The 27736-nt window shown below is 36.7% G+C and overlaps 3 protein-coding genes and 1 long non-coding RNA gene across 4 annotated transcripts in view; 3 read left to right on the top strand and 1 right to left on the bottom strand.

Annotated features, from left to right (window-relative positions):
- The window catches only part of LOC127867193 (uncharacterized), a 56817-nt gene that overhangs the window by 14745 nt on the left and 14336 nt on the right, over positions 1–27736 (top strand). The window contains exon 2 of the long non-coding RNA XR_008043356.1: positions 19833–19888. This is a non-coding gene — a long non-coding RNA (uncharacterized LOC127867193). The remainder of the gene's footprint in view (positions 1–19832; positions 19889–27736) is intronic.
- On the top strand, positions 3331–5344 carry LOC127867168 (uncharacterized). The gene is made up of 2 exons (XM_052408215.1): positions 3331–3664; positions 3984–5344. The coding sequence occupies exons 1-2, from the start codon at positions 3448–3450 to the stop codon at positions 5216–5218; spliced, it is 1452 nt and encodes a 483-aa protein (XP_052264175.1). The 5' UTR covers positions 3331–3447; the 3' UTR covers positions 5219–5344.
- LOC127867164 (uncharacterized) lies at positions 5541–8804 on the bottom strand. Its single transcript, XM_052408206.1, has 2 exons — positions 8370–8804; positions 5541–7803 (listed from the first exon to the last, which is right to left on the bottom strand). Exons 1-2 carry the CDS (start codon positions 8688–8690, stop codon positions 6295–6297), a joined length of 1830 nt encoding a protein of 609 aa, XP_052264166.1. The 5' UTR covers positions 8691–8804; the 3' UTR covers positions 5541–6294.
- LOC127867174 (putative nuclease HARBI1) lies at positions 10168–13936 on the top strand. The gene is made up of 4 exons (XM_052408222.1): positions 10168–10554; positions 10820–10941; positions 11922–12060; positions 12477–13936. The coding sequence occupies exons 1-4, from the start codon at positions 10437–10439 to the stop codon at positions 13133–13135; spliced, it is 1038 nt and encodes a 345-aa protein (XP_052264182.1). The 5' UTR covers positions 10168–10436; the 3' UTR covers positions 13136–13936.

Raw genomic sequence — 27736 nt, 5'->3', positions numbered from 1 at the left:
CTGTCATCAAAACTTTAACCTTACATTAGAGTTTAGCAATAACTTTTGAGATATTGAACATAGCAACTTGATATTTGGCATGCATGTGTATCTCATGGAGCTGCACATTTTGAGTGGTGAAAGGTCAAGGTCATCCTTCAAGGTCAAAGGTAAAAAAAAACACACAAAAAACTTTAGCCTTACATTAAAGTTTTGCAATAACTTTTGAAATATTGAACATAGCAACTTGATATATCACTAACTGGAATACAAGTGTCACATCATCTAGTTCAATGATTTTATATAAAGAATTGAAACCAATATTCGAAAGATCTGCGTATCTTGATATTGTTGAAAATAAAAAACATAGGAATATTATTGCTTAATTACGTTTGTCGTCTCACAAATTATTAATTGAAACGGGTAGACACCAGAACATTGTCAGAGATCAACGCAAATGTGTTTTATGCAACCTCAATGATATCGAGGATGAATATCACTTTGTTATTAAATGTCCTTATTATGCCGATATTAGGAATACATTAATTCCAAAGTATTACAGATCACGACCTAATATGTTCAAGTTTATCGAACTACTTAATTGTTCAAACAAAATAGTGTTAAGAAAACTTGCCATTTTTTGTTTAAAATGCTTTAAGTTACGAGAAGATGTGCTATATGTGTAGTATAAATGATATATCTTCCACAAAGACAATAAGCTTAAAATAATGTTATATTTGTTACAATTATGAAATTTCGTGTTAACATTACATGATCACTTTGTATTAACCCCATCCATGTGACATTCTCACTAAAACATGTTGTATGTCATTACTTTTTAAATTGATCTTTCCTCAAAAGGATGTATGTTTTGTATATAATTGTCATGCATGCTGTTATTGCATATGTATGTTTATGGGGATGAGCTGTATGCTTAAGCTAAAATAAAATATTCTGTTCTGATATTTGGCATGCATGTGTATCTCATGGAGCTGCACATTTTGAGTGGTGAAAGGTCAAGGTCATCCTTCAAGGTCAAAGGTTTTTAAAAAAAGCCGCGCATTAGGGGGCATTGTGTTTCTGACAAACACATCTCTTGTTTTCATGATACATTAAAGGACTTTTTTCCTTCCGTGAGATTGGCCATTTTCACAATTTTTGAAAATTAGTCACTTAAATTTCCACAATTTCAAGAAATTGGCTTCTCATTTTTTCACAATTTTGAACCGTTCGTGACTATTTTTTTCACAAAATAGGAGGGACCAAGGCCGCTACACAAAAACAAGAAAAAAGCCCTGCATTAAAAGCGTCTATGAAGAACTGCAGCTTTTACACATTCGATTCAGAAGCAATGTGAAAATGGTTATATGCAAATAGAATAAAACCAAAACAGCCTGCGAGTTACTTGCAGTGTGTCAAGTTTTTTTGCTGTTTGCTGCTCATCAGTATGTTAGGGTTGGAAATTAAGCCTTTAAAGCTAGTAAGAAAGACCTTTAATTAAATGTAACTTTTTAAGTGACTACAAATGCGTCAAAATACGTACCTAAGTGGTGAATGTTTAAAATGGATTTTATCAAAGCCTTTATTTGTGCTCTTTATCTATATCATATTATAGCAAATACCAACCACTTACAAGCAAAATATCTTCATCCTCACAAATATCTGATTCACCCAGTGCAAATTCTCCTCAGCTTCTGCACAAGATGAGCAGAGTTGGTAATCTTGCTGCTGTTCATTGACGATTCATCAATTTTGTCAACATATTGCTGCCAAGAAAAATGATGATTTTTGAAAAATTCTTCAATTTCATGTGTGTTTAAAATGTGTAGCGCAGAACCTTTCTGAGCACACTCGTGCCCATATTGTAAAAATCAGAACTTCTGGTAAAAAAGCTACCTTCGATAAGCAGTTCTAGAGATCAATTCTGTTTTCAACAGAGGGTATTTTGTGTTTTCTGGGATCTGGATGTGTAGCTTTTAGCCGGTAGGGAAGCTGATTTATCCCACTGCAGGAAAGTTGACATGAAACTGTCAACTGTTAAAGCTTGCACGACTCTATCTTTGAGTTTGTTTCTCTCAAATATTGCTTGATTGATCATAGACGGCTCGGGTATTCTTACAATTACTTGAGTATACTAAAATGTACCTCGTGTTCTGAAAATTTACTTAAACCTACTTGTCCAATATTAGACTGTACCAAAGTTTTATTCCCGCGCTAATCGTGATGGCTTAAAAGATACAAGAAACAACATTGTCTTTGTAGTTCGTACAAAACCTGTCTCAACATGCTTTCTAAGTACAAGTTTCGAAAATATAGAGCTCATTTTACATAATACATACCACACACCTGCCAGTAATACCTGCGAGGGGAGTCCAGCAGTATTAGAAGATAGATAGAATATTAATTTGGAAAAATTAGTTAAACAAGACCAATTTAGCATTTGTATTCCTGGGTACATTTTAGTATATTTTCCATACCCGGGTTACATTATTGTATATTTATGTTGAGAGTACCAGGGGCCCTTTAAAGTAGTACCTGAGCCCACACTGACCAATCAAGCCCAACATTGTCTAAGGGAAAAATGACTTTTTGTATTGTAGTTTGTGCACTAAATGGGCAAATGCTTTAAGTTGTTATTGTGCATCTTTCTTATTTTCGGCCTTATAATAAATGAAAGTTTTACAGGTAACTCCGTTTGGCTGGAGGTAGAAAAGACTGCCATGAAAAGGCTGGTACCAGCCCCTTAATAACCTTATAGGAGACTCAATCTTCATGCACTCTAGGCTCTTGCGTACATGTTACACAGTCTGGTGTTTTTTTCAAAATGGCGGATATTTCATTAATTGTTAACAAAACCGATGATAAACAGCAACGAGATTATTAACTCTGAAATGTCCATATATTCAACGCTTTACAAACTCTTCACGGTCTCACACTTACCTTTAACGTGGTCGAATATTCATATTCATATGGCCACCTTAATATGTGTGTTTTCGAAATGTAACCTTAGTGCGTTCAGTAAGCGGAACGTTTCCGGTTTTCTGTTTATTAATAGAACGCAGTCTGTAGTGCGTTCAGTAAGCGGAACGTTTCCGGTTTTCTGTTTATTAATAGAACGCAGTCTGTTGAACGACCCGTTCGATTGCAACAGTTTCAAGATGAGCACCGACCTATACAAGGTCTACGTTAACCCGCTGCTTGATCGCCTACAAGAAGCCAGGGTGGGATCCACTATTGGTGACGTCAACTGTTCGGCCAGTGCTTGTGCGGACGATATATGCTTATGTGCCGAAACGGCCAATGAAGCGCAGGAACTGTTAAACATTTCAGCAGAATTCGCCAATAGACCGTTTGCAGGTGTCTGTTCGAATATCCGGCGGCCATATTGGAGGGACACGCTCGATTAACCATTACGCATCATTGACAGCTATTTACAATTCGCCGCTTAATTTCTCTTTACATGTCAAAATGGTCAATTATTGCCGAGTTATCGGCTGTCATAACAATTCTACAAGGGAGAAGGACAGACATTTTTATAGATTACCTGAGATAATTACTAATCAGTGCAAGAAAACCAGTGAGTTGTCAACAGAGAGGCGGCGATTATGGTTAGCAAGGCTACAACAAGACTTCAGTGGAAAGAATTTGAAGAATATTCGAGTGTGTTCTGACCATTTTGTATCTAGTAAGTTAATGTGCAAATATTTATGAATAAATAACTTGAATGTAGTGATCATAATTTTATACCATGTACATGTACAAGTTGAACAGTCTACGGTACTGGTACACAATGTTAAGCATTGATCAAGTCTACATTCACATAAAGAATAAACTTTGATATTGAAAAGAATCAAATTATGAAATTCTTTGTCTATTCACCAGATGATCATAGCTGGAGCTCAGACTAAAAATTGGTGGTTTGAGTCTCATAGTTAAGACCAGGAAAGTGGAAAGAAAATTGTTATACCACACAAGTCATACTTTATGTCACTTTATATTTTCAGAGCAAAAGGCAGAACTTTTTGACCGAGACAGTCCTGATTGGGCGCCATCAGTGAACATGGGATGTCAAGCTCCGAGTACGCCTGCCCCTAAAGTTGCTGCTGAGCGCTTTGAGAGACGGAAGAAACGTGCTGAGACTGCAAGATCATTGGTCCAAGATCTTTCAGACAACAACACTCCAGAGTTACCACCTGATGTAAATTTAGATAGTGCAAAGAATGTTCAGACTGATATGCTTACTTCAGATGTAGAATCATTGGAACAGGAAAATAAACGTTTGAAACTAGAAAATGAAAATCTAAAAACATCTATCCGGAATGCGTCTATGTTTTCTCAGGAGACTCTTAAAGACAATGATGAAAGAGTGAGGTACTTTACAGGACTTTCTTGTTTTGCTATACTGATGTCATTGTACAAGTATCTATATCCTTATTTAACAAGCAAACATAGTGTAACACTTGGAAAGTTTGAGTGCCTTGTGATGACTTTAAGTAGACTTCGCCTAAATTTGACTGTCAATCACCTTGCCTACCAACTGAATGTTTCATGTGCAACCATTTCTCGAACTTTTGTGAATACTATTGACATCATGTATGTAAGACTAAAACCAATTGTTCGATGGCCTGACAGAGCCTCATTGAGAGCAACAATGCCAGTACAGTTCCAAAGACAGTTTGGTAATAAGTGTGCAGTAATCATTGATTGCTTCGAGATCTTTATAGAGCGTCCATCAAATCTTATAGCGAGGGCAGAGACATGGTCGTCATACAAACATCACAACACTGTGAAGTTCCTTATTGGAATCACACCACAGGGAGTAGTGTCGTTTATTTCCAAAGGTTGGGGCGGTCGTGCAAGTGACAAATATGTCACTGAACATTGCAATTTTTTAGATAACATTTTGCCGGGGGATTTAGTGTTGGCAGATAGAGGATTTGACATTGCGGATAGTGTTGGTTCTGTTTGTGGGTCATTGAAAATTCCAGCTTTCACCAAAGGTAAAGACCAACTCTCTCCATTGGATGTAGAAACAACAAGAAAAATAGCCAATGTACGGATACATGTTGAGAGAGTTATTGGGCTTGTGCGCCAAAAGTACACATTCTTAAATGGGACACTACCATTGGACCTAGTAATTACCAAAGATGAAGATGGCTTTACTACAATTGACAAAATAGCTCATGTGTGTTGTGCGCTGGTTAACTTATGTGAATCAGTGGTCGACTTTGATAAATAGACTGTCTATTGTATTGTCTTATCCGTGCTCTCTGTGTTTAGTATATATAGATTAGTATATAGCATTATATAGTTTCATAATTCACTCTGTAAATCATATTTTATTGATTAAATTTAACTCTCTAAATGATGTTACTTCTCAAATACTATGATTAAAGAGCTGTTGATAAAGGATTAATATTTGAACAAAAAGTCCTAAAAAAAAATAATTCAACTTGTATTATGAATTTAGTACACATAGTTAAAAAAAATATTCTGTGAATTGATTTTCCATTTAAATACTTCAATATTTACTTAAGTGTGATAAACAGTTGAATTACTTTGTTAAAGGACTTTTTGTCATTCGACGCCTTGACTTGGACCAATATGTAAGAAATAAAGTTAAGCAAAACAGTACACATGGAATTGCATTATCATTATGACGTCTTTATTCAATTCTCAATTTTGCAAAATCAAGAAGATTTCCTATAAAAACAAAAATACCAATCTTTTACTCAGAAGACTTAACAAATAAAACATTTTTATGACCAAATTTAGTCGCGTTCTGAGAAAAATGGGCATAATGCATATGTATAAAGTGTCATCCCAGATTAGCCTGGGCAGTCTGCACAGGCTAATCAGGGACGACACCGCTTTTTTGACATTTGTTTAAATGAAGTCTCTTCTTAGCAAAAATCCAGTTTAGGCGGAAAGTGTCGTCCCTGATTAGCCTGTCCGGACTGCACAGGCCAATCTGGCATGACACTTTACGCACATGCATTAAGCCCAGTTTTCTAAGAACCAAGGCTCAAATGATCAAGCAACACAACTCCATTAACCATATTAGTCACATAATTAGCCAAAATGCATCACTCATTCAAAACAAATATCTGTCAATATGAAAATGGTACAATATTTTCTCAGGAGACAAATTATTAATTAAACAGATACACATTTCTCTGAAATTGTTGCCATCAAGTTGTCACTTTTATTTCAAATAAGTTAAAATTACATATCACAATCAGGACAATACCATTTCACTGTTTCAATTTAATTGTTGCGATCAAGTTGTCACTTCCATTTCAAGTAAGTTATCATTTACATAGCACAATCTGGACAATACCATTTCACTGTTTCAATTTCCTCAGGCGACTTGGTGATATTTACACAGCTGAAATGAAACCACACAATTTTGCAATTTTCTCCATCGCAACCAACCATGGGTGGCTCCTCAAGTCCTCTACAATAGCAAAACCTTTCTCCCACATTACCATCATCTTTTTGGCTGGATGTTATTTCCTTAAGAATATGAACTGAGTTCATATCAGTTTGATTGATGTTAGACAGACGGGTAAAGTACTTTCCAACAAGCTCTGGTAACAAAGCCCTACGAAAAAAAACTTCTGCCTTAGCACAGATTTGTTCATAAAATTCCGGGTTGAAATTTATTTGTTCAATGTGAACACTGATGTCACTCCACACAACAAAGTAACACGATTCCAACTCTGTTACCCCAAGTTGAGTTTGAATTTGGAAGAAGTATGGATGATTTCTGTCCAAACATAGCTCTCCATCTTCCCCTTTAATCAAATAAGGCACTGATTCATCAATCACTTTTCCTTTGTGATTGAATGGACACTTAACTTCCAATAAACAGGACCCACAGCAATCACATTTGATGATCCCATCTGGGGAAGCACCTATAAATGGTCTGTCCTTTGAGATAAAAAGTCCTGTTTCTATCAACTCAACATTGTCGTGGTCAGTAGCAAGGGCTTCACAACACAAAGTGGCAGCTTTTTTCTCATTGTCAATCCCCCATTTGGTGGCTTCATTTCTAAAGTTTACATTGGGATAAACAATAGATTTTACTAACGCACTTGACGGATTATCAATGTTCGCAGTGTAAACACTCTTCATTTTTGAGGCTGTGATACGCCCAGCGCGGTAATTGAACCACTTACCCTCACTTGCCTGTTTTCGGGTGATTTTCTCTACATTTTCAATTTCCTCGTCAGTGACCGTAATTTCAATGCCCTCACATGATTTGATTAGCTGGTCATAATCTAAATTCATTGATTGTTTGTTCTTGAGTTCAGTTAGTGGTTTAGGCAACTTGAGCACTGCTGACTTAGGTTTGTAGCTCTCAAGATAATCAGGCACAATTGATAAGATTGCAGGCTTACGGTTGGTGGAAACTAGATCAGAGAAGAAAGAGTCTAATTCATTTTCTGTAGGGGAAGGGATTTTCCTAGTCTTTCTTACAGGATGAACATTTTTAGAAATTTGACTGGTTGAGCTGCTTAAACACTCTTCAAATTTTCTCTTGAGGGACTTCGCACTTTGAAAGTTAATGTTAGAAATTTCTCTATACTCAACATTCTTCACGGATGGGGGGATGGTCCAATATGCTGGTTCCTGTGTTACAGTCCTTTCGTCTCTTACTTTAACAGTTCTCATAACCCAAAACATTAAGGCAGCAACATGTGTGCAAGTTTCTCCACATCCTGCCATACAGTCACAGTGACTGGCCAACACTTGACCATCCTTCGTAGAGATGAACCATGGGGACAGTGGTTTTTCATGCATTCTTTGAGAGTGAAGAACCTGTAAGTATAAAAAAGCAATAGTAAACTACATTTACAAGATATTAAGCATCTTGACATATGAAACACATAAAAAAAGTCAGCATAAAAGCTAAAAAATACCTAAGTTGTAAGCATGTCGCATATGCTGTTTGAAGTGAAACCAAAATCTAAAATAATTGTTTCCAACCATGCGTTTTGTCGTTAAGAACATCATAACTGGATCTTATAAATCCGATATCATAGGTCAGCATAGGTAAAATTCAGTTCAATTCTTGGTATACATGAGAATAACATTGTACTTAGTAGTGTATATTATGTGTTACTGGCTAAAACATACAGTAACACGCCTCGACTGGGAATCAAACCCAGGACCTCTCGAGCCATACACAGACATTCTACCACGTCTGGCAAAAGTACTTGCTAAAAAAAGCTAGCTTCGAGGGGTGGTAGTACAAATGCTGTTTACCTCGATACATATATACCAGTACAAATCTGTGAACAGGGCTGATGTAGTAATGAGAGAAAATTAAAAAAAAAAGCTTAATATCCAGAACAATGAATTTCAAGAAAAAAACAATAACTTACCCTTCCTTTCACCAACAGTCTGTTACTCAACACAGCAGAAGTCACGCCAGAAACCCAGCCACACTCAACTTGATTCACTGCTTCTAAGCTTTTGAAGTTTTTCAGATCTTCCATCGTGTAAATACTAGGTGTAAACAACAAATAATTAACGATGTCAGGGTAGGTCAACGATGGCAGTTGATTCACATCATCACAAAGCTTTTTCAAATCATATGGGTCAATACCACCAATCAATGCAAGTTTTTCAATGTATCTTGCTTTTGTTGCAGGCTCCAGTCTATCTTTGTACGGCCCTTTTTGGTTCAGTGATTTAGACGCCATGAGTCACAGTTTTACGCTCTCTTAATTTTGATCGATGTTTACGCTTCGCTGGTATACCTCCAATATGGCGGCCGAACCGGTGCGTACGTAAAAATCTCCTATTATTGCAAACGGTCTATATGGAGCGATACCTGTTACAGCCTACCAAGAGCGTGCATATCCATGTTAGTCACCAACGTAAAAAGGGCGTGTCTACTCCCCTCTTCATGAACAATGACGAAATTCCATCTGTGCAAAGAGCTATACATCTCGATATTATACGAACTGACTCTATGCTGAACAACCAAAAAGCTAATGTGGATGAAAATTTAAAAAAAGCAAGAAGGAAAGCATATAGTATATTCGGTAGTGGTTACAAAGGGCAAGCGGGACTAAATGTACTGTCCATTATTCATCTTTACAAATCTTATGTTCTTCCCGTGCTTTTATATGGATTGGAACTGTTATTACCTCCTGAACGCATTATAAACTGTCTCGAAGCATTCCAAATAAAGTTTGTTAAAGAAATTCTTAGACTACCAGACAACACAGCCAATGCGGCAGTATATCTTCTATCCGGACTTTTACCGATCGAAGCACAAATTCACATACAGGCACTGACCTTCTTACATACTATATGCTCGCAAGATAGAAACAGTATTGAGTGGGCGCTACTTGAACGTCAGATTAGCTTTAAATCAGTTGACAGCTCATCCTGGTTCATACAAGTTCAGCATATAATGTGGAAGTACGAGTTGGGGACTGTTGCTGACTTAGCTGACAACACACCCAAAGAAGGGAAAATGGAAGACACGTGTACTCAAGGCGGTTCATAGCTACTGGAGTGATCAAATAGACAGTTTAACACCCTTATATTCTACATTGTTTTTCCTGAGACAAGATAAGTATGTGCCTGGTAAGATTCTCCCTTTGCTCTCATTGGAATATACGGCCAGAGAGTCAGAACGGTTAAAAACAAAGGTACGGTTACTCACAGGGACTTACATGCTCCAAACAAAACGTAAGAACTTTAACCAGTATGACATAAACCCAACATGTCAGATGTGTGGTGAAGAGAACGAAACCGCAGAACATTTTGTGCTCAAGTGTAGTGCCCTACATAGTGTTAGACAGTCAATTATGGTAGACATAGAACGACAGTGGGGGGCGATAACAGAGACTTCATTTAATACTTTACCCGTAGACGAACAGCTCTACATACTCATCAACAGTTGGCCAACTTTAAAGACTTTCCTGAAAACCCATTTGTCTACAGAATTTCACGAGTTTGAGAAGCATTGTGGACGGTTGTTGTACGGTCTGGACAGGACACGTCAGTTGCTCTTGGTGACCAATGCAAGCCAGCGACCACCCCGTACCAAACACACACAAAAAACAAACTAAGGAAGGGCATAATTCTTAATTAAACTGGCAATAGTGTTTATTGGGTATTTTTATTCAAGGCAATACAATTCTAATGTATGTACAGAAGCCTTCCGTAAATTCATTTAATGATTTATTTTTATTTTTATCTCATTTAATATTTTAACAACTAATGAAAAATCGCGCGTACAGTTCTAAGTCGCATATATTCGCGATTAGTGGATAGACTTATATTCTAGTGAAAGGTGTGTGATTTAAGGAGTGAATAGTGTGAACGTGTAATATAGTGTTTATATTCGGTGGAGGATTATTCACTGTCTACAAACGATTGTTTGGTTCCTCTACAAAGGGGGTTCAAGAAGAACACAGAACAGAACAGAACAGATGGCGGAGCGTATCGCATTACTGTCGTTTTTACTCGATGAATTCGCCGATAATTCGGAAATAGAACAGATTCAGATAAATAACTCGATTGCATATGCTCATATTCAAGTCATACCAGGTATTTATGTGTACTATTTTGTTAAATTGTGTAAAACTATGCGATTATAATGCTGATCATCGTTAAAGTTATTGTTATGCAAGTATATTTTTTCAACATATTTAGGCTATTGTTTAAAATGGCAATGAACAAGTAATGTTCCGAATCCGTTATTCATTGTTTAATCTTGTTAAAGCTGATGTAGACCCAAACATATATATTAATATAAGCGTTTTCTTTATACAAATAAATAAGTAATGTTTTAATATAGTTTATTCATTTTTAGGTGTGTTGTTCCATGAGAGAAATGAGCCAGTTAGGGTGGAAGGCTATGCTGAGCAAATTGTTCCACTCTATACAGACATAGATTTCAGGTCACATTTCCGACTACAAAGGTCAACCTATCAGGTTTGTCAGCTATTGGTTTGTATTCTTATCCACATACTATGGCTTGATTGGTCATTGTCTGCTCGCATACTACTTACATGTACCCCGGGTACTTGTAAGTATACAAACATGTACCCCGGGTACGGTAAATTTACTTATATGTACCTGGTTGATATTAGACTGTACCCAAGCTGTATTCCTGTCCAAAATCCGATGTCGTAAAATATGCTACCCATTAGCATGAAACGATATTGTTTACCTTAAACATACTTTTCTTTAAAATAAGCATCAACATGCTTTTTGAGTATGAGTTCTGATAATATAGAGCCCATTAAACAGAAAATTGACATGATTGATAAAAAAAAAGCGACGAGCGATTTAGCGTTAAAATTCCCGGGTACATTTTAGCATATTTACCGTACCCAGGGTACAAGTAAGTAAACTTAAGAGTACCCGGGGTACAGGTAAGTAGTACCCCAGCCGACAATGACCAATCGAGCATACTATGACATAGCAGCAGGAATAACTGGATAACTGAAATATTCAATTATAGCTATTAATTTCAGTTATCCAGTTATTCCTGCTGCTATGTCATAGTATGCTAGATTGGTCATTGTCGGCTGGGGTACTACTTACATGTACCTCTATTTATTTACATCATTCATGTTTCTTAATCAATAATCGTGCAAATAACCAAATTCTCCACTTGAACGTGTTTTATGTTTTAAGTTTTTGTGACAAAAACTGGGTGTATGTTACTTCCAAACTTCTCCGAGAAAGTGTTAAGTGATGGAAAATCTGCCTGGGGCGTACAAGACCCTTTAGTATCGATTACTGAATTGTTTATTTATGATTAATTTAGCTAAGTTTATTTCTGTTCAATATGTTTTAATATTTGGAAGTTTATGTTATAATAAAAGTTATTTATGGGGAATTAAATTAATTACACATTCTTTTGCAAGAAATTTTTATTGTAAATGTATGTTTCATTTATTTTGTAGGAACTCTGTGAAGCTGTGGCACCTTTTATGGTACGTGAGCGATCAATGTCTGTGGACAAAAGAATATTGGCAACTTTGTGGATGCTTGGGAACCAAGAATCGTACAGGAGCGTGGCTGACCGATTTGGAATAAGTAAAGGTAAGCAAAAGAAAATTGATGCCTTCTCAACTGCAAATATGGTTAGTTTTTTCCTCGGTTTGCAGGAAAGGGCTCTAGCATTCATATGTTTATAAACAAATGAATGAGTGTTTATGAAAGATCCTTTAATAAAATGTGTTAGTGTAACAGTATTTACAATAAAATGAGACTTAACTTAGAAGCTGCACTTCATTTACTCAATAATTTGTCAAGCTGGCATAGTGGATACGGTGTCCTAGTGATGGGGACCTTTTGGGTTCCACCCTATTTTTGAGCGTTCTAATTTTCTTCTCCATAAACACCAACTTTTGATTCTTCCAGAAAATGAACTTGTGAGTCTCAAAATAAGCGTAATGTAATCAAGCTACATTTAAAAAGGCTAAACACTAGCATGAATTATTCCATTTCTATTACAGGAACTTTACATCTTACAGTCATTGCAACATGTAGAGTATTGTCTGTGATGATGGAGCAGCACATCAAATTTCCGGAATCTCGGCATGAGCTTAAGACCATTGCCGATGGATTTCAGCAACGATGTGGAATGCCTGGTGTTGTAGGGGCTGTTGACGGGACTCACATTGCATGTCCTGCTCCAATATCGGAGCATAGGTCCTCATTTTTCAACAGGAAAGGGTTCGCCAGTTTAGTTCTCCAAGTAGTATGCGACAGCAATTTGAAATTTTTGGACATATACACAGGATGGCCAGGTTCTGTTCACGATGCCCGTGTATATAGGAACAGTCCAGTGGCACAAAAAATTGAAAATCTCCCAGATGAGTTCCATGTGCTCGGGGATTCAGCGTACCCCCTGACAAGACATCTCCTTGTTCCATATAGAGATAATGGACATTTAGATCAATTACAAAAAAAATTTAACAAGTGCCATTCGTCGACAAGAGTTGATGTGGAACGTGCCATTGGTCTATTGAAATGTAAATTCCGGCGGCTGGAATACTTGGACATGCTCATGGAGCTGGAGATACCCGTCGTGATCTCTGCTTGTTGTGTCCTTCACAACTTCATTCTGCAGAGAGAGTCAGACACAGAACCTGAGGATTTTGTGTTGAAATAAATGGAATTATATTACTCTTGTCTTTTTGTGTTGATTTTGAAAGTAATTCATGTTTAGGGATGGAAAGTGCTTTTTTAATACCTGTATTTATAATAGATTGTGGATATTTTCTTTGAATAAGGGAATGCTTAAGTTCATTTAAACGTTTTAGTTTAATTTTATCATTCGAAAAAATAAAGAACTGTTTGGCGTATTAAAAAACAACATTGACATTTTACAAACAGACCCGGTTATGAATAAAATAATTTCAAATCAGAAGATAATAAAATGTAAGCGACAGCCACCTAATTTAAAACGTCTGTTAACCAAATCTTACTTTTCATCTCAAGAACCAAGAGTATCCAAATGTAATGACCCTAGATGCGCCCTGTGTGGTTATATTATTGAAGGTAATTCTTTTGATTTTAATGGCAAAATGTTCAAAATAAAAACTAATATGTCATGTGATATACAAAATGTGATTTATGTATTAGTATGCAATGGATGCAAACAATATTATATAGGCCAAACTGGCGATAAACTTAGAAATAGGCGATCTGTCCATGAACAACAAATGCGAGACCCCTCAACAAGACAGATGCCTTTAAGTAAACATTTAGATGAATATTCACATAATGAACCAAAATTTAAAATATTTCCATTTTATAAGCTATTTTCGAACAATATTTCAGCTAGGTTAGCAAAAGAACAACATTTTATACATGTATTTAAACCCAAATTAAATTTCATTTAATATTTATTGACGTTATGACGTCATAATTGATATGACGTTATCTCCATGACATTTTGACGTTGTAATATATTGTATTATGCCCTGATGAGCTATGCGAAACGCGTTGGCTAAATCAATATATATTTAAAATCCCATACACGTGTTTTTACTTTTATTATATAATGTTCACAATCTGGATTATTACATTTTACTTATATAACTATATATATATATATATATACCATATATATATATATATATATATATATATATATATATATATATATATATATATATATATATATATATATATATATATATATATATACCATATATATATATATTACATATGATATTTGTTGGATTCGATGGAATATCGATTTTATTTCACGAGTGATCATATAAAATACTATTTTCACGAGTGGCGCAGCCACAAGTGAAAATATGTATTTTTTATGATCGTAGCCACGAATGAAAATATGTATTTTTTATGATTACGAGTGAAATAAAATCGATATTCCATCGAATCCAACAAATTTTGTTTTTCTTTTATGCTTTTTCACTGTTTTTTACATTGCAAAAGAGTATAACTGGATAATTTTGCTGGATTTATGACGTCATTTCGTCGAAAATATGACGTCATTTTACAGTAAAACAGTGAATAATATCGTTATTTTTCACTGTTATTTTTCACTGTTTAAAACAGTGAAATACCAGTTTTATTTCACTGATATTTCTCTATAAACCACCGGAAAGCATAATATATTTATATATTATTTTACTGGCCGCGAACTGGCCCTGATACCTTGCGGGTTGGAATGCAATGCATTAAAGTGAGGTCACGCTTCCACTGCGTGAACGATGGCTTGTTTAAAACTGTATAGTTTTACATGTTTAATGTGCAATTTCGAAAACAATTTAAACATTTTAGCCAAAACGAATATTAGGATAGGGAAAAACGATACTTTTATGAACTTAACTATATTAGTACACAGACAGCAATATGGAAGTAATTGCTAAATATGAGAAAATATCCTTTAGTGCAAACGCTCTGGCGCTGACAATCCTCTAAATATAATGGGGCACACACAAACTGTATTGATGTCAAGACTTGAGTGTAAAACTAATCTATCCATCAAGCCTCTTCATTAGAGATATAATTGTTTCATGCTGAACACGCAGTAAAACAGTGTCACGTGCTTTACTACAAAGACGCTGTCATGTTTCCAATGTTTTTGGGGATTATGCTCAAATCAGCCAATTGAATAAATGAAGTGTATTCATTCGTGTCTAGCCGCAGGGAATTTTATTTGAATTTTATTGGACACTTACAAAGGTCAGGTAAGGTGAAAAGCTGGCTTAGACAGATACGCCGAAAAAAAACAATGTTTGTATTATAGTGGTAGTCCACTATCTGCTTCGTCTTAATGACGTAGTATATTTGCTCAGCACAGGTCATTCATAATGTGAGGCTATTAATAGATGCGGGAAAATAAAACTTCTGCTGATAAACAAGTATAGTGGGATGTCCATTACACTATCACGCGACTATTGCGTAACCTCGTTCATAGCGCATGCTACTACAGGAGTGTCAAATTTGATATGTCTGGGAAACGTTCTTTTGTTCTCAACACCTAGCGGTGATCTTTTGTATTCACGGATGCTAACAACGCAATAGTAGAAGGTTAAGTTTGCTTATATTCACAGTTCTCCAATATAAACAAGACTATTGCCAAGCAATGTCCCCTACCGGCTCCACCATTGTCAGATTTTTGTTGTTGCCATAGCAACCATAATTTTTGACGTACGAACAAAATGAAATCATCAAATGACGTGCATAATGTCCATATTGCCATCTATCTATGTTTCAAGTTTCATGAACAAATATGAAGATCTTTTAAAGTTATCGCAGGATCCAGAAAACCACCATTTTCAGCAGTATTTCTAGTCTAAAATGTCCATATTGCCATCTATCCATGTTTTAAGTTTCATGAAAAAATATTTATAACTTTTAAAGTTATCGCAGGATCCAGAAAAGTATGACCGACTCACAGACAGGCAGACACACACAGCGAAAACCATAAGTCCCCTCCGGTGAAATCGGTAGGGGACATAAACAACTAAATATGACAAGAAATATCTTTTTAAAAAGAATTCGGCGTAAATGCTGAGTTTGAAATAAAGTGTACAATGTACGTTTCTAAATAATTCAATTGAAAACAATAGTTTAACTTTTGTGGGTTTTTTTTCATTTGTTAGTCGCATGTTCACCGCATTAAATGTGTGTTATCATTGTCAAACCACACATTAGTGTAAGTAGATTATACTACGGGACTGCACATCATAAATAATTGTGTGTCCTCACATGCCTTATTATGAGTGCATTTCTTCACCATCGAAATATATAATCGTATGTTAAGGACTATGATGCAGCTTTAATGAAAATTTTGTTATATATAATTTGATAATTTTTGGTATTAAGCTAGAACCATCTATTGTGGATAGATAAGTATAAAAAAATCATGGGTCGCCGGTGTTGTTAATTTTGTATTCGCACTTGAACAACAAGCCTATTTCAGCATAACTTTTTTTTAACAAATAAGGTAAAAACATAAAAAATGAGTAAATTAAAGAGAAAACTGTTAAAAACAACCTCTATTTCTCTCAAAATGTATCATACTGATTCAATTTGACTGCAAATTCAGTTTAAAAGCAACATCAATCGAATGATTATTTTTTATTAGTGTTAACAAAAAAAACAACAACAGAATTTTACATATGAGAATATATAAAATGCGCACAAGTCATTTTTATCTTGACATGCCTTCCCATATCTAGATTTTGTCCAAATTTAACCAAATTTATTACGAGTTATAACTTAATAAGGATATATAAAGAAAAACATAGGTCACCGGGGTCGTTTGTTCACAACTGCTGTTACTGCATGAAATAAAATACAATTACAAAAATCATCACGTCAAAACACATACTAGTATATGTATTTCTATATGCAAATGAAAAGGTAAATTTAAATGTGATTGAAATCACACATTATGTGTAGCAAGATCAGAAAAAGTAGGTTAATATAGCATCCAACTGAAAACATGGTGTAACCAACCGTGAGGTGTCTAGTTATCGGAATCCCACTGGAAACAGCCAGAAGGAGTTGTCCAGCTATGGTAGCACTGTGGTAACCAACCATGAGGTGTCTAGTTATCGGAATCCCACTGGTAACAGCCAGCAGAAGTTGTCCAGCTATGATAGCAGTTTGCAAAGCTTTTGTTCCCCAAGGGTCTGTTGATTCAGGCGGACCATGTGGTGGTGACAGGCATGTCGCTGATGTTGCATAAAGCGTCCTCGTCCCGCTCAAGTCGCTAGGTTTGCCCCTGGAAAGACCCGGTAGAGAGCTACTATCTAGTCCATGTAGTCCTGTTCCTTTTTCTTTTCCTTAGAGGCCCCTTCTATGGCCCATCTGTAAGGTACGCACCAGAACGCAGTTTACGGTCACGAAGTGCAGGAAATAACCAGTGAAACTCCCATGGAAGCGCTGCACCCTTACCCTGTCCCCAAAAATCTTCCTGTTCTGAGTAACCCACCGGTCCCAAGTAACACACGTTTCCCTATTTGGCTATAGAGAAACTTTGTAAACACTATAGAAGTCACAATTTTTGCCCAAGTATCATGAAAATTGGTCAAAACATTGGTTTTATTGATATCTCGGACGAGTTTGAAAATGGTCGGGATTGGTGAATAAACATGGCCGCCAGTATGCGGGGCATTTTCTCTATATGTATATAGTGAAAACATGTGAACACTCTAGAAGTCACATTTTTGGCCCAGTTTTCATGAAATTTGCTCAGAACATTTGTTTCCTTGATACGAGAGTTGAGTTCAAAAATGGTTCCGGTCAGTTGAGTAACATGGCTATTGGGAGGGGGGCAGTTTTCTCATTATGCCCCCCCCCCTTTCGAAGAAGAGGGGTTATATTGTTTTGCTCATGTCGGTCCGTCCGTCCACCAGATGGTTTCCGGATGATAACTCAAGAGCGCTTTTGCCAAGGATCATGAAACTTCATAGGTACATTGATCATGACTCGCAGATGACTCCTATTGATTTTTAGGTCAAAGGTCAAGGTCACGGTGACCCGAAATAGTAAAATGGTTTCCGGATGATAACTCAAGAACACTTATGCATAGGATCATAGAACTTCATAGATACATTGATCATGACTCGCAGATGACCCCTACTGATGTTCAGGTCACTAGGTCAAAGGTCAAGGTCACGATGACCCAAAGCAGTAAAATGGTTTCCAGATGATAAATCAAGAACGCTTATGCCTAGGATCATGAAACTTCATAGCTACATTGATAATGACTCGCAGAAAAACCCCTATTGATTTTCAGGTCACTAGGTCAAAGGTCAAGGTCACGATGACCCGAAATAGTAAAATGGTTTCCGGATGATAATTTAAGAATGCTTAGGTCTAGGATCATGAAACTTCATAGGTACATTGATCATAACTCGTAGATGACCCCTATTGATTTTCAGGTCACTAGGTCAAAGGTCAAGGTCACGGTGATCCGAAATAGTAAAATGGTTTCCAGATGATAACTCAAGAACGCTTATGCCTAGGATCATGAAACTTCATAGATACATTGATCATTACTCGCAGATGACCCCTATTGATGTTCAGGTCACTAGGTCAGAGGTCAAGGTCACGGTGACCCAAAGCAGTAAAATGGTTTCCAAATGATTACTCAAGAACGCTTATGCCTAGGATCATGAAACTTCATAGCTACATTGATCATGACTCGCAGATGACCCCTATTGATTTTCAGGTCACTAGGTCAAAGGTCAAGGTCACGGTGACCCGAAATAGTAAAATGGTTTCCGGATGATAGCTAAAGAACGCTTATGACTAGGATCATGAAACTTGATAGGTAGATTTATCATGACTCGCAGATGACCCCTATTGATTTTCTGGTCACTATATCAAAGGTCAAGGTCACGGTGACCTGAAATAGCAAAATGGTTTCCGGATGAGAACTCAAGAACGCTTACGCCTAGGATCATGAAACTTCATAGGTACATTGATCATGACTCGCAGATGACCTCTAATGACTTTCAGGTCACTAGGTCAAAGGTCAAGGTCACGGTGACTCGGACACAGTAAAATGGTTTCCGGATGATAACTCAAGAAAGCTTACGCCTAGGATCATGAAACTTCATTGGTACATTGATCATGACTCGCAGATGACCCCTATTGATTTTCAGGTCACTAGGTCAAAGGTCAAGGTCACAGTGACTAGAAATAGTAAAATGGTTGCCGTATGATAACTCAAGAATGCTTATGCCTAGGATCATGAAACTTCATAGGTACATTGATAATGACTGGCAGATTACCCCTATTGATTTTCAGATCACGTGGTCAAAGGTCAAGGTCACAGTGACAAAAAATGTATTCACACAATGGCTGCCACTACAACTGACAGCCCATATGGGGGGCATGCATGTTTTACAAACAGCCCTTGTTAGTTGATAATAAAACTGGTCATCTGTGTTAAAAAAACTGACGTAAAAACCGCAATAGAATAATGCGTTGGTTAATACAATTTAATATAAGGCCACTAACTGCGAATATGTTGTGAATTTAACTATGCTTTATCTCCATTGGTACAGTATCAGATTAACAGTGAACAAGTATCGCTTAACCTCGCTCTATATCGTTCAATGAAAATGTTAAGTTTTGGAAGGAAGTATTTTAAATGATTGTTGCTTGTTTTTACTAGAGAAAAAGAAGACCTTGACTTTGTCCCTTGTCCTGTCGGACTAGTAAATTATTTTTTTCACTCTTCTGGCGTAATATTTTGGTTGTCCTGGACAATCTCTTTATTTGAATGTTTACCCCTGTAAACTGGCCCCATATGTTGCTGTTATCACAATTATTTGCCTTTTCAATTTATATATTAATATTTTTCCTTTCAGTAAAGACGCAAAAGAAAGAAAAAATGCTGAAAGTACATATAGAGGCACTTGCATGGGTTCGTATTGGTTCTTTAGTTTGGAAGGTGATTACGCTGCAATTTTCTATATAGGTCGCTGACATGGTGACCTAGCGTGATATTGCATCTTTGTCCAAATTCCTGCTAATCAGCTCGACTAGTTTGGCATGAAAATAGTTATGTTTCCGGTAACCTGACTGATCTATGTCTTATCACTGAGCCTATTTTTTTTTATCGCTGACCCTTGTTTGCCTTACGTTTAAAAATACAGCAGTGCATGGTAACTATACATTTATTTGTGTATGTGAATTGCGAAACATCCATGACATGTGCCAGTTCCGGTTTGTATCAAAAGGGATGAATATAGAGACATAATTCTTGTTGATTAACGCAGTGGAGCATTACTTAAGATGTAAAATGAAACAGCAAAAGTAACACACCTACCCATGTTTTGTGATGCTGCATTGTTCCCGTTTCGACCGTCATTGACCTTTATTAATAGCAAATAGGATATTGATTATTTTTTTCCACAAGTAGATACAAATGAATAAATCCTTACATTGCATTGACTTCATATCTGATAAAGAGATGAATAGGGAGCCATTTGTATGTCAGACTTGTCTCTTAATTTTTATGCCGCCTGTCGAGTGGAATATTGCAGTCGCACTGTCAGTCCGTCCGTACGTCCGGAATCCGTTTGCAGAGTTTTTTCCTAAATGCTTTCCAATGTTTACCTGATTTTTGTTTGTGAGGCCATGCATTACTTACAGATCAAGTTTAAATTTCGTTCCGATCCTTTTTTTGGCGAAGTTATGGGCTCAGAACTTAGACATTTTCTCTAGAATAACAGTATTCCGAACCTTTTCCTAAATGCTGGCAGATATTGACATGATTTTTGGAAAATGACTTACAGATCAAGATCGAGTTTCGTTCAGGTCTATTGATTTTTTTTCACGAAGATACTGGTCTTGGACTAAGGAATTGTCTTTTAAATGAAGCCAAGTTCAATAAATCTGAACAGGAATAAAGTCTCATGAAAATTTCCATTTTTGTTACTTTTGTAAATTTGGTTATGGTAAACATGATTTATCTTCCTTAAACTTGGAACATTTATTGAAAAATGATGTCTTTGCGGAGTACGAAAACGGTTTAGGTAAGCCGTTTCTGGTAAAATTCAACTTTACGGATCAAACATAATGTATGTATACCGTTGAGTACGTTTTAGCCCTGTCTGTTTGTTTGTTGGTTTGTTTGCGTCAAACTTTAACATTGGCCATAACTTATGCAATATTGAAGATAGCAACTTGATATTTGGTATGTATGAGTATATATGGAGCTGCACATTTTGAGTGGTGAAAGGTCAAGGTCATCCTTCAAGGTCAAATAAATGGGGGGGGGACATAGTCATGATAGTGTTTCATTTTTAGCTCGGATGTTTTCGGAAAAAACCCGAGGTATTGTCATAGCCAGCTCGTCGTGTCAGGCGTCGTCCACTAAAACCTTAACATTTTGTTAAGGTTTTGAACATTGCTTCTAAGATAAAAGCGCTTCCACCTACAACATTGAAACTTCATATGTAGCTGCACCTTGATGAGTTCTACACACCACACCCACTTTTGGGTCACTAGGTTAAAGGTCAATGTCACTGTGACATCTAAAACTAGAAATGGCGCGGCAGAGGCCGACGCGTATCCCCACGCCGAATGTTTGACCTAGGTGTGCCCCAGGGTTGGTAATGGGGCCATGCATAGCTGAGATTGACCGTATTGTCATAAGAGAAGTTCATCATCAATTAGAAGTGAATTGGTGTAGAAATGAAGAAGTTATAGTAAAAGGCAATTTTGGGTGGGTGTGACATATGTGGGCAGGGCGCCCCAGGGTTGGTAATTGTGCCATGCATAGTTGAGATTGACCGTATTGTCATAAGAGAAGTTCAGTATCAATTTGAAGTGAATCGGTGTAGAAAAGAAGAAATTATAGTAAAAGGCAATTTTGGGTGGGTGTGGTCTATGTGGGCGGGGCCCCAGGGTTGGTAATGGGGCCATGCATAGTTGAGATAGACCGTATTGTCATAAGAGAGGTTCAGTATCAATTTGAAGTGAATCGGTGTAGAAATGAAGAAATTATAGTAAAATGCAATTTTGGGTGGGTGTGGTCTATGTGGGCGGGGCGCCCCAGGGTTGGTAATGGGGCCATGCATAGTTCAGATTGACTGTATTGTCATAAGAGAAGTTCAATATCAATTTAAAGTGAATCGGTGTAGAAATGAAGAAATTATAGTAAAGGCAATTTTGGGTGGGTGTGGTCTATGTGGGCGGGGCCCCAGGGTTGGTTATGGGGCCATGCATAGTTGAGATTGACTCTAATGTCATAAGAGAAGTTCAGTATCAATTTGAAGTGAATCCGTGTAGAAATGAAAAAATTATAGTAAATGGAATTTTTTGGTGGGTGTGGCCTATGTGGGCGGGCGCCCCAGGGTTGGGATTGGGGCCATGCATAGTTGAGATTGACCCTAATGTCATAACAAAAGTTCAGTATCAATTTGAAGTGAATCCGTGTAGAAATGAAAAAATTATAGTAAATGGAAATTTTTGGTGGGTGTGGCCTATGTGGGCGGGGCGCCCCAGGGTTGGGAATGGGGCCATGCATGGTTGAGATTGACCATATTGTCATAAGAGAGGTCCAGTATCAATTTGAAGTGAATCGGTGTAGAAATAAAGAAGTAAATGTAAAATAACCTAAAAAAATGAGTGATAATTTCTGACGCGGCCCCACCCCAACCGCTATAACTTTTGACCCAGGGATCAGATCAAAATTTCAAATAGTGCAGGGTCGCACATATGCTCATAGCTACCATGTGTGTAAGTTTCAAGGTTCTAGTGCTTTTAGTGTAGGAGGAGATAGTGGCCAGGACGGACGGACAGACAGACAGACAGACAGACGGACGGACGGACGGCGGAGATAACCACAATATCCCCACCTTTTTTTCAAAAAGCGTGGGGATAAAAATCTGACAAGCTTTTGCAGCCGAGCGTGGCAGCGGTTATGCGGTACTCTTGTGAAATGCGTTATTGCTTATCTGCAAACGGACGGAAGCTGTAAAACTTAATTGGAGTCTACTTAATGGAGTCTGATAAAGGCGAGGACCAAATATAGAGCATTTGAAGATATCGTATGTGAACGATTTCACATTGTACTTAAACATGGAAGCAGTCAAAAAGAGACAGATTAACTGGTGCATGTGAGAAGTAAACGCTTTAGTTGGCGGTTTTGTTAAACATTAAGATATATTTGATGGGGAAGTTTCAAATAAACTGACATGCCATGACAATATTGTGACTAACTATAGGATTAACTTTTTATTCTCCCCATATATATATATATATATATATATATATATACCAATATATAGTGCCAGTTACGCGGTCTCGGTAGTTTTCAGACTGTACTTACGAGGTCAATATAAAAAACGGGGTCTATATACAACCCCGCATTCTAGGCTCCTTTAATTACTATGAGGGGGGTGTAGGGGAGGTAATGCAATCAAATCTCACAATAAGGTCTTAAATCGAAAACCACAATCACGTCTGAAATTGAAATTGTATATACCTCGCAAATAAGTTCGCTATATATTTCCTTGTATAAGACGTTAAATAAATGACGTATTTATATACAATAATATAGTAGGTACCCCTATATACCTTAATTCGTGTTTATATCGGATAAAAAAGGGTATGGAGATACATGTATTTAAAGTGGGAACCCCATAACCTATTTCTAAATCAGAGACCCCGTAACTGGCCATATGTGTGAATATATATATATATATATATATATATATATATATATATATATATATATATATATGGGGAGCATATGGTTGCCAGTTTGGGGTTCCTTACTTACTTTCGTCACACTTTTGTTACCGGTTTTCTAAGCGCCTTCAATATTTTACCAATCTCTTACATGTTTGCCATGTAGGTATATTGCATGGACCTCTACCTTTTGATGTTTTTTGAGGTCACTGTGGTCAAGGTCACTGAGGCTTATAATAGATTTTTCCGTCATAATTTTGTTACTGTTTCTTATAGCACCTTCAATATTTTTTCCGATCTCTTACATATTTGACTTGTAGGTACCTTTCATGGACTTTTACCTTTTGATGAGGTTTGAGGTCACTGGGATCTAGGTCACCAAGAATAATAAAAGATTTTTCTGTCACAATTTTGTTACAGTTTCTCATAGCGCCTTCAATATTTACCGTTTTCTTACATATTTGGCATTTAGGTACCTTGCATGGACCTATACCTTTTGATGAGATTTGAGGTCACTGGGGCCAAGATCAAGGTCACCGAGGCTAAAATAGATTTTTTTTGGTAACAATTTTGTTACAGTTTCTCATAGCGCCTTCAATATTTACCAATCTCTTACATATTCGGCATGAAGGTACCTTGCATGGACCTCTACATTTAGATGAGGTTTGAGGTCACTGGGGTCAAGGTCAAGGTCACCGAGGCTAATAATAGATTTTCTCAAGGTCACACTTTGGTTACAGTTTCTCATAGAGCCTTCAATATTTGATCGATCCCTTATATATTTGGGATGTAGGTACCTTGCACGGACCTCTATCTTTTTGATGAGATTTGAGGTCACTGGGGTCAAGGTCAATGTCACTGAGGCTAAGAATAGCTTTTTTCAAGGTCACCTTTTTTTCCACACAATTAAACAATATATCGACAAAGCATCATTGGGGAGCATCCATCATTTTTACTGATATACTTGTTGTTATTTCATATATGTAGATCACCTAAGCATAACTAGCTAGGTGAGTCGGACAAATTAAAGGAAAATCGTAATCTGCCTAATCTACTATTTAAAGTAAATACAACACAATGAAGATGACATTAAACCTAAAAGAATGATAAAAGCTTGAGAAACCGACTTGGAGCACTTGATGCAAAGAATTGGGGATCAAAACCAAATTATAGGCTTGCGGAACTCCATACTTAGCCCAGCAATAATCACTTAAAAGCGGAATGTCTTAATTGATGATATCACAAAACGTGATTAATATTAAGGTCGCCGTCAATAAAAAAACACACATCGAAAGCTTAAACCGGTTGATAGCTGGCCTAACATAACACTTGAATGGGTGAACATTGTCCTGATTGCTGCAGAATTTCCGTAATGTATCGGTTGCCAGAAACCATTTCCCTCAATTATGCAAGTCTGGTTTACTTGTTTTAGCAGGGGGTGGGGGCTATGGCTATTCGACGACTTCTAATTTCAATAAAACGAAAGTACATTTGCTATTTCACAAACTTAGATACATCTTATGTTCTGTGGAAACGATTTTTTCGGCGTAAGCTGTATTAAGCCAGCTTTTCACCTTACCTGACCTTTGTAAGTGTCCAATAAAATTCAAATAAAATTTCCAGCGGCTAGGTACGAATGAATACACTTCATTTATTCCATTGGCTGATTTGAGTATACCACCAGAACATTGGAAACATATCCGCGTCTTTTTATTTCTAATGAAAAGGCTTAATAGAACGGTTTTACACTCAATTCTCGACATCAATACAGTTTGTGCGTGCACCTTTTATTTTCAGAGAATTACCAGCGCAACGCGTTTATACTTAAAGGCTATGTTCTCATAATTAGTACCTACTTCCATATTCTTGTCAACATGTTAACATGTAAAAGTATAAAGAGCAGTGGAAGCGAGGCATCACTTTAATACATTGCATTTCAACCCGCGAGGTATCGGGTCAATTCGCGGCCAGTGTATGAATGTCAGAGTTTATATACAGGTCATCACCGGAGTTCGCGGCCAGTAAAATAATAGTTATATAATAAATACGCTATCCGTAAACTAGGTGACCTGGAATTTTCTTTAGACCAGAAATATGTAGATTCTTAATGTGTTTTCAACAATACAATGATAAATATTATTTTTGATTCATTTAACAATAATTATTCCACCATATTGACCAATGTATTAAGCATGAGCGCGATGATTATCGATACTGTTAATAATCGAATAAAAAAGCAATGCCCGACAAACCACTAAAACAGATTTGTTCGAAGAACGCGCTTATAAATACGGATACTTCTCGTGTGGCCGGTTGACTCGTATGTTTTAATTTCACTTCCATTCTTCTTTTGGTTTTCTGTTTTGTATCTATAGGTTTATGACCAGCAATATGTAATAATGTAAAATAAGCCGCGAAAACTCCGCGTAACATCCCGTATTGCGTGTGATGCAGCTAAGAACTGCACAGAAAAAAGACATTCGCTATCCTTGATCTCATTCATTGAACTATCAACGCCGTATATCTTTTTTAAAGATATTTCTTGTTTTAAATAAAATATACATAGTAATTTCTTATTTTAAATGCTTGCTTTTGCTAGTTTTTCAGGAACAGAACGTTCACGCCGTTCTCGTGGTTTCTGACTATGATTTTCATCGGTAGGTTTTCTTGAATCAGACGATGGAATTAGGGTTAATAAAACACATATTTTGCAACACAAATACCTTCATTTAGAAAAACATAAACAAGGCATGAAGTTTCTCCATTTAGGATTCGACCCCAAATACTTGTAAGTAAAAATAGCTGCGAAAAACGAATAGGTATGGGCATGATAGGATATATATGACAGTAATGGGAACTTCTGAGGCAATTTATTTCGAAATCCGAATATTTCTGGTCTTGCTTTCTGTGAGTTCTGTTATGATAAATATAAACACGCAATTGAGTGCTAAACTTCTTAATGCTCGTTTTTGTTTTTCAAAAGATGAATCAACACTGACCTATTATTCTATTTATCCCACTTTTTATTCAGTAAACTTTTTTTTATTTAAACAAAATAAGTTTTCATGAGTGTTTGTCGTACTTTGATAATGACTGTAGTGTAACCAAGGTCAGTGTATTACTCCGCGTTCCAAAATAACCGCTGATCAAATAATATTTTTTTAAATCAGAATATCGTTCTGAAACAAAGTGTCGAGCGTTATTAATTACAATTTTAATCAAATTGAAATGCAAATCTAAAAGTTTTATGATATCAATATGACATTAAGTTGTTATATACAAGGAACTACATTTGTTTACAACGTAGCCTAACACCACACACAATTGACTTTCGATATCAAACTATCAAGTCGATCACGAGGTGCACAATATTTGCTTCTTTGTTATAATATGTGGTTATTATGTGACGAGATAACAAAGATTACTTGGATTTAAGCTAATTATATACATTTTGAATGTTGAAAGTGGCACCAAAGAATTGTGAGGCAAAGTTGTTCGAACTAGAGAAAGACATTTGCTTGTGAAGTGACTGAGTGGGGCGAACATCAAGATCAACTTGTTTGACGGTAGACAGTGGTTGTCTAGGCTGCATTTCGGCCATAGTTTCGGTGCATGAAGGTGAACAAGAGGAATCTGTTGGATTGTTACATTTACTGGACTGAGCAAGAATGAACACTTTTGCTGCTGTTCAACAGATATGTTGGAATAATTGGTTATGGACTGGACATTTTTGTGCCCTGTTATGGCCATGGTTTCAGTGGGTGGAATGTTTGCATTTCGAAGTTTTTGGACCAGGAATTTGCGAACTGAGTGGTTCGTTATTCTCTTGTGCTTAAGAAAGCCGGCGTCTTTTGCCATGGCCTTCAGCATCTGACCTAGCTTGTTGACACCCAATTGTTGACGCAACGAACCACTGGGATGCAGTTTCATTTGTGCGTATTGCCAGGTTGAAAAGATGCTTTGAAGAAAAATCAGATGGACGCATATCCGAGTACAGCTTTTAAATTAACACAGGATTTCTTGGTCCAGACGATTGTTTTCTACGGTCAAAGGGGAGCAACTCGAACTGACT

Source organism: Dreissena polymorpha, chromosome 2 (genome assembly GCF_020536995.1).
Source record: "Dreissena polymorpha isolate Duluth1 chromosome 2, UMN_Dpol_1.0, whole genome shotgun sequence".
Lineage (NCBI taxonomy): Eukaryota > Metazoa > Mollusca > Bivalvia > Myida > Dreissenidae > Dreissena > Dreissena polymorpha.
Note: the sequence above shows the minus strand (reverse complement) of the source record. Positions and strands in the feature narration are given on the sequence as shown.

What these genes read in the sequence shown, in the direction of transcription:
- LOC127867168 (XM_052408215.1), top strand. Translation starts at nt 3,448, where the DNA reads ATGGTCAATTATTGCCGAGTTATCGGCTGTCATAACAATTCTACAAGG. An exon ending in TTCTGACCATTTTGTATCTA is followed by an intron (nt 3,665 to 3,983) that starts GTAAGTTAATGT and finishes TTATATTTTCAG; the next exon opens with AGCAAAAGGCAGAACTTTTT.
- LOC127867164 (XM_052408206.1), bottom strand. Translation starts at nt 8,690, where the DNA reads ATGGCGTCTAAATCACTGAACCAAAAAGGGCCGTACAAAGATAGACTG. An exon ending in GACTGTTGGTGAAAGGAAGG is followed by an intron (nt 7,804 to 8,369) that starts GTAAGTTATTGT and finishes TTATACTTACAG; the next exon opens with GTTCTTCACTCTCAAAGAAT.
- LOC127867174 (XM_052408222.1), top strand. Translation starts at nt 10,437, where the DNA reads ATGGCGGAGCGTATCGCATTACTGTCGTTTTTACTCGATGAATTCGCC. An exon ending in TCATATTCAAGTCATACCAG is followed by an intron (nt 10,555 to 10,819) that starts GTATTTATGTGT and finishes ATTCATTTTTAG; the next exon opens with GTGTGTTGTTCCATGAGAGA. An exon ending in CCGATTTGGAATAAGTAAAG is followed by an intron (nt 12,061 to 12,476) that starts GTAAGCAAAAGA and finishes TTTCTATTACAG; the next exon opens with GAACTTTACATCTTACAGTC.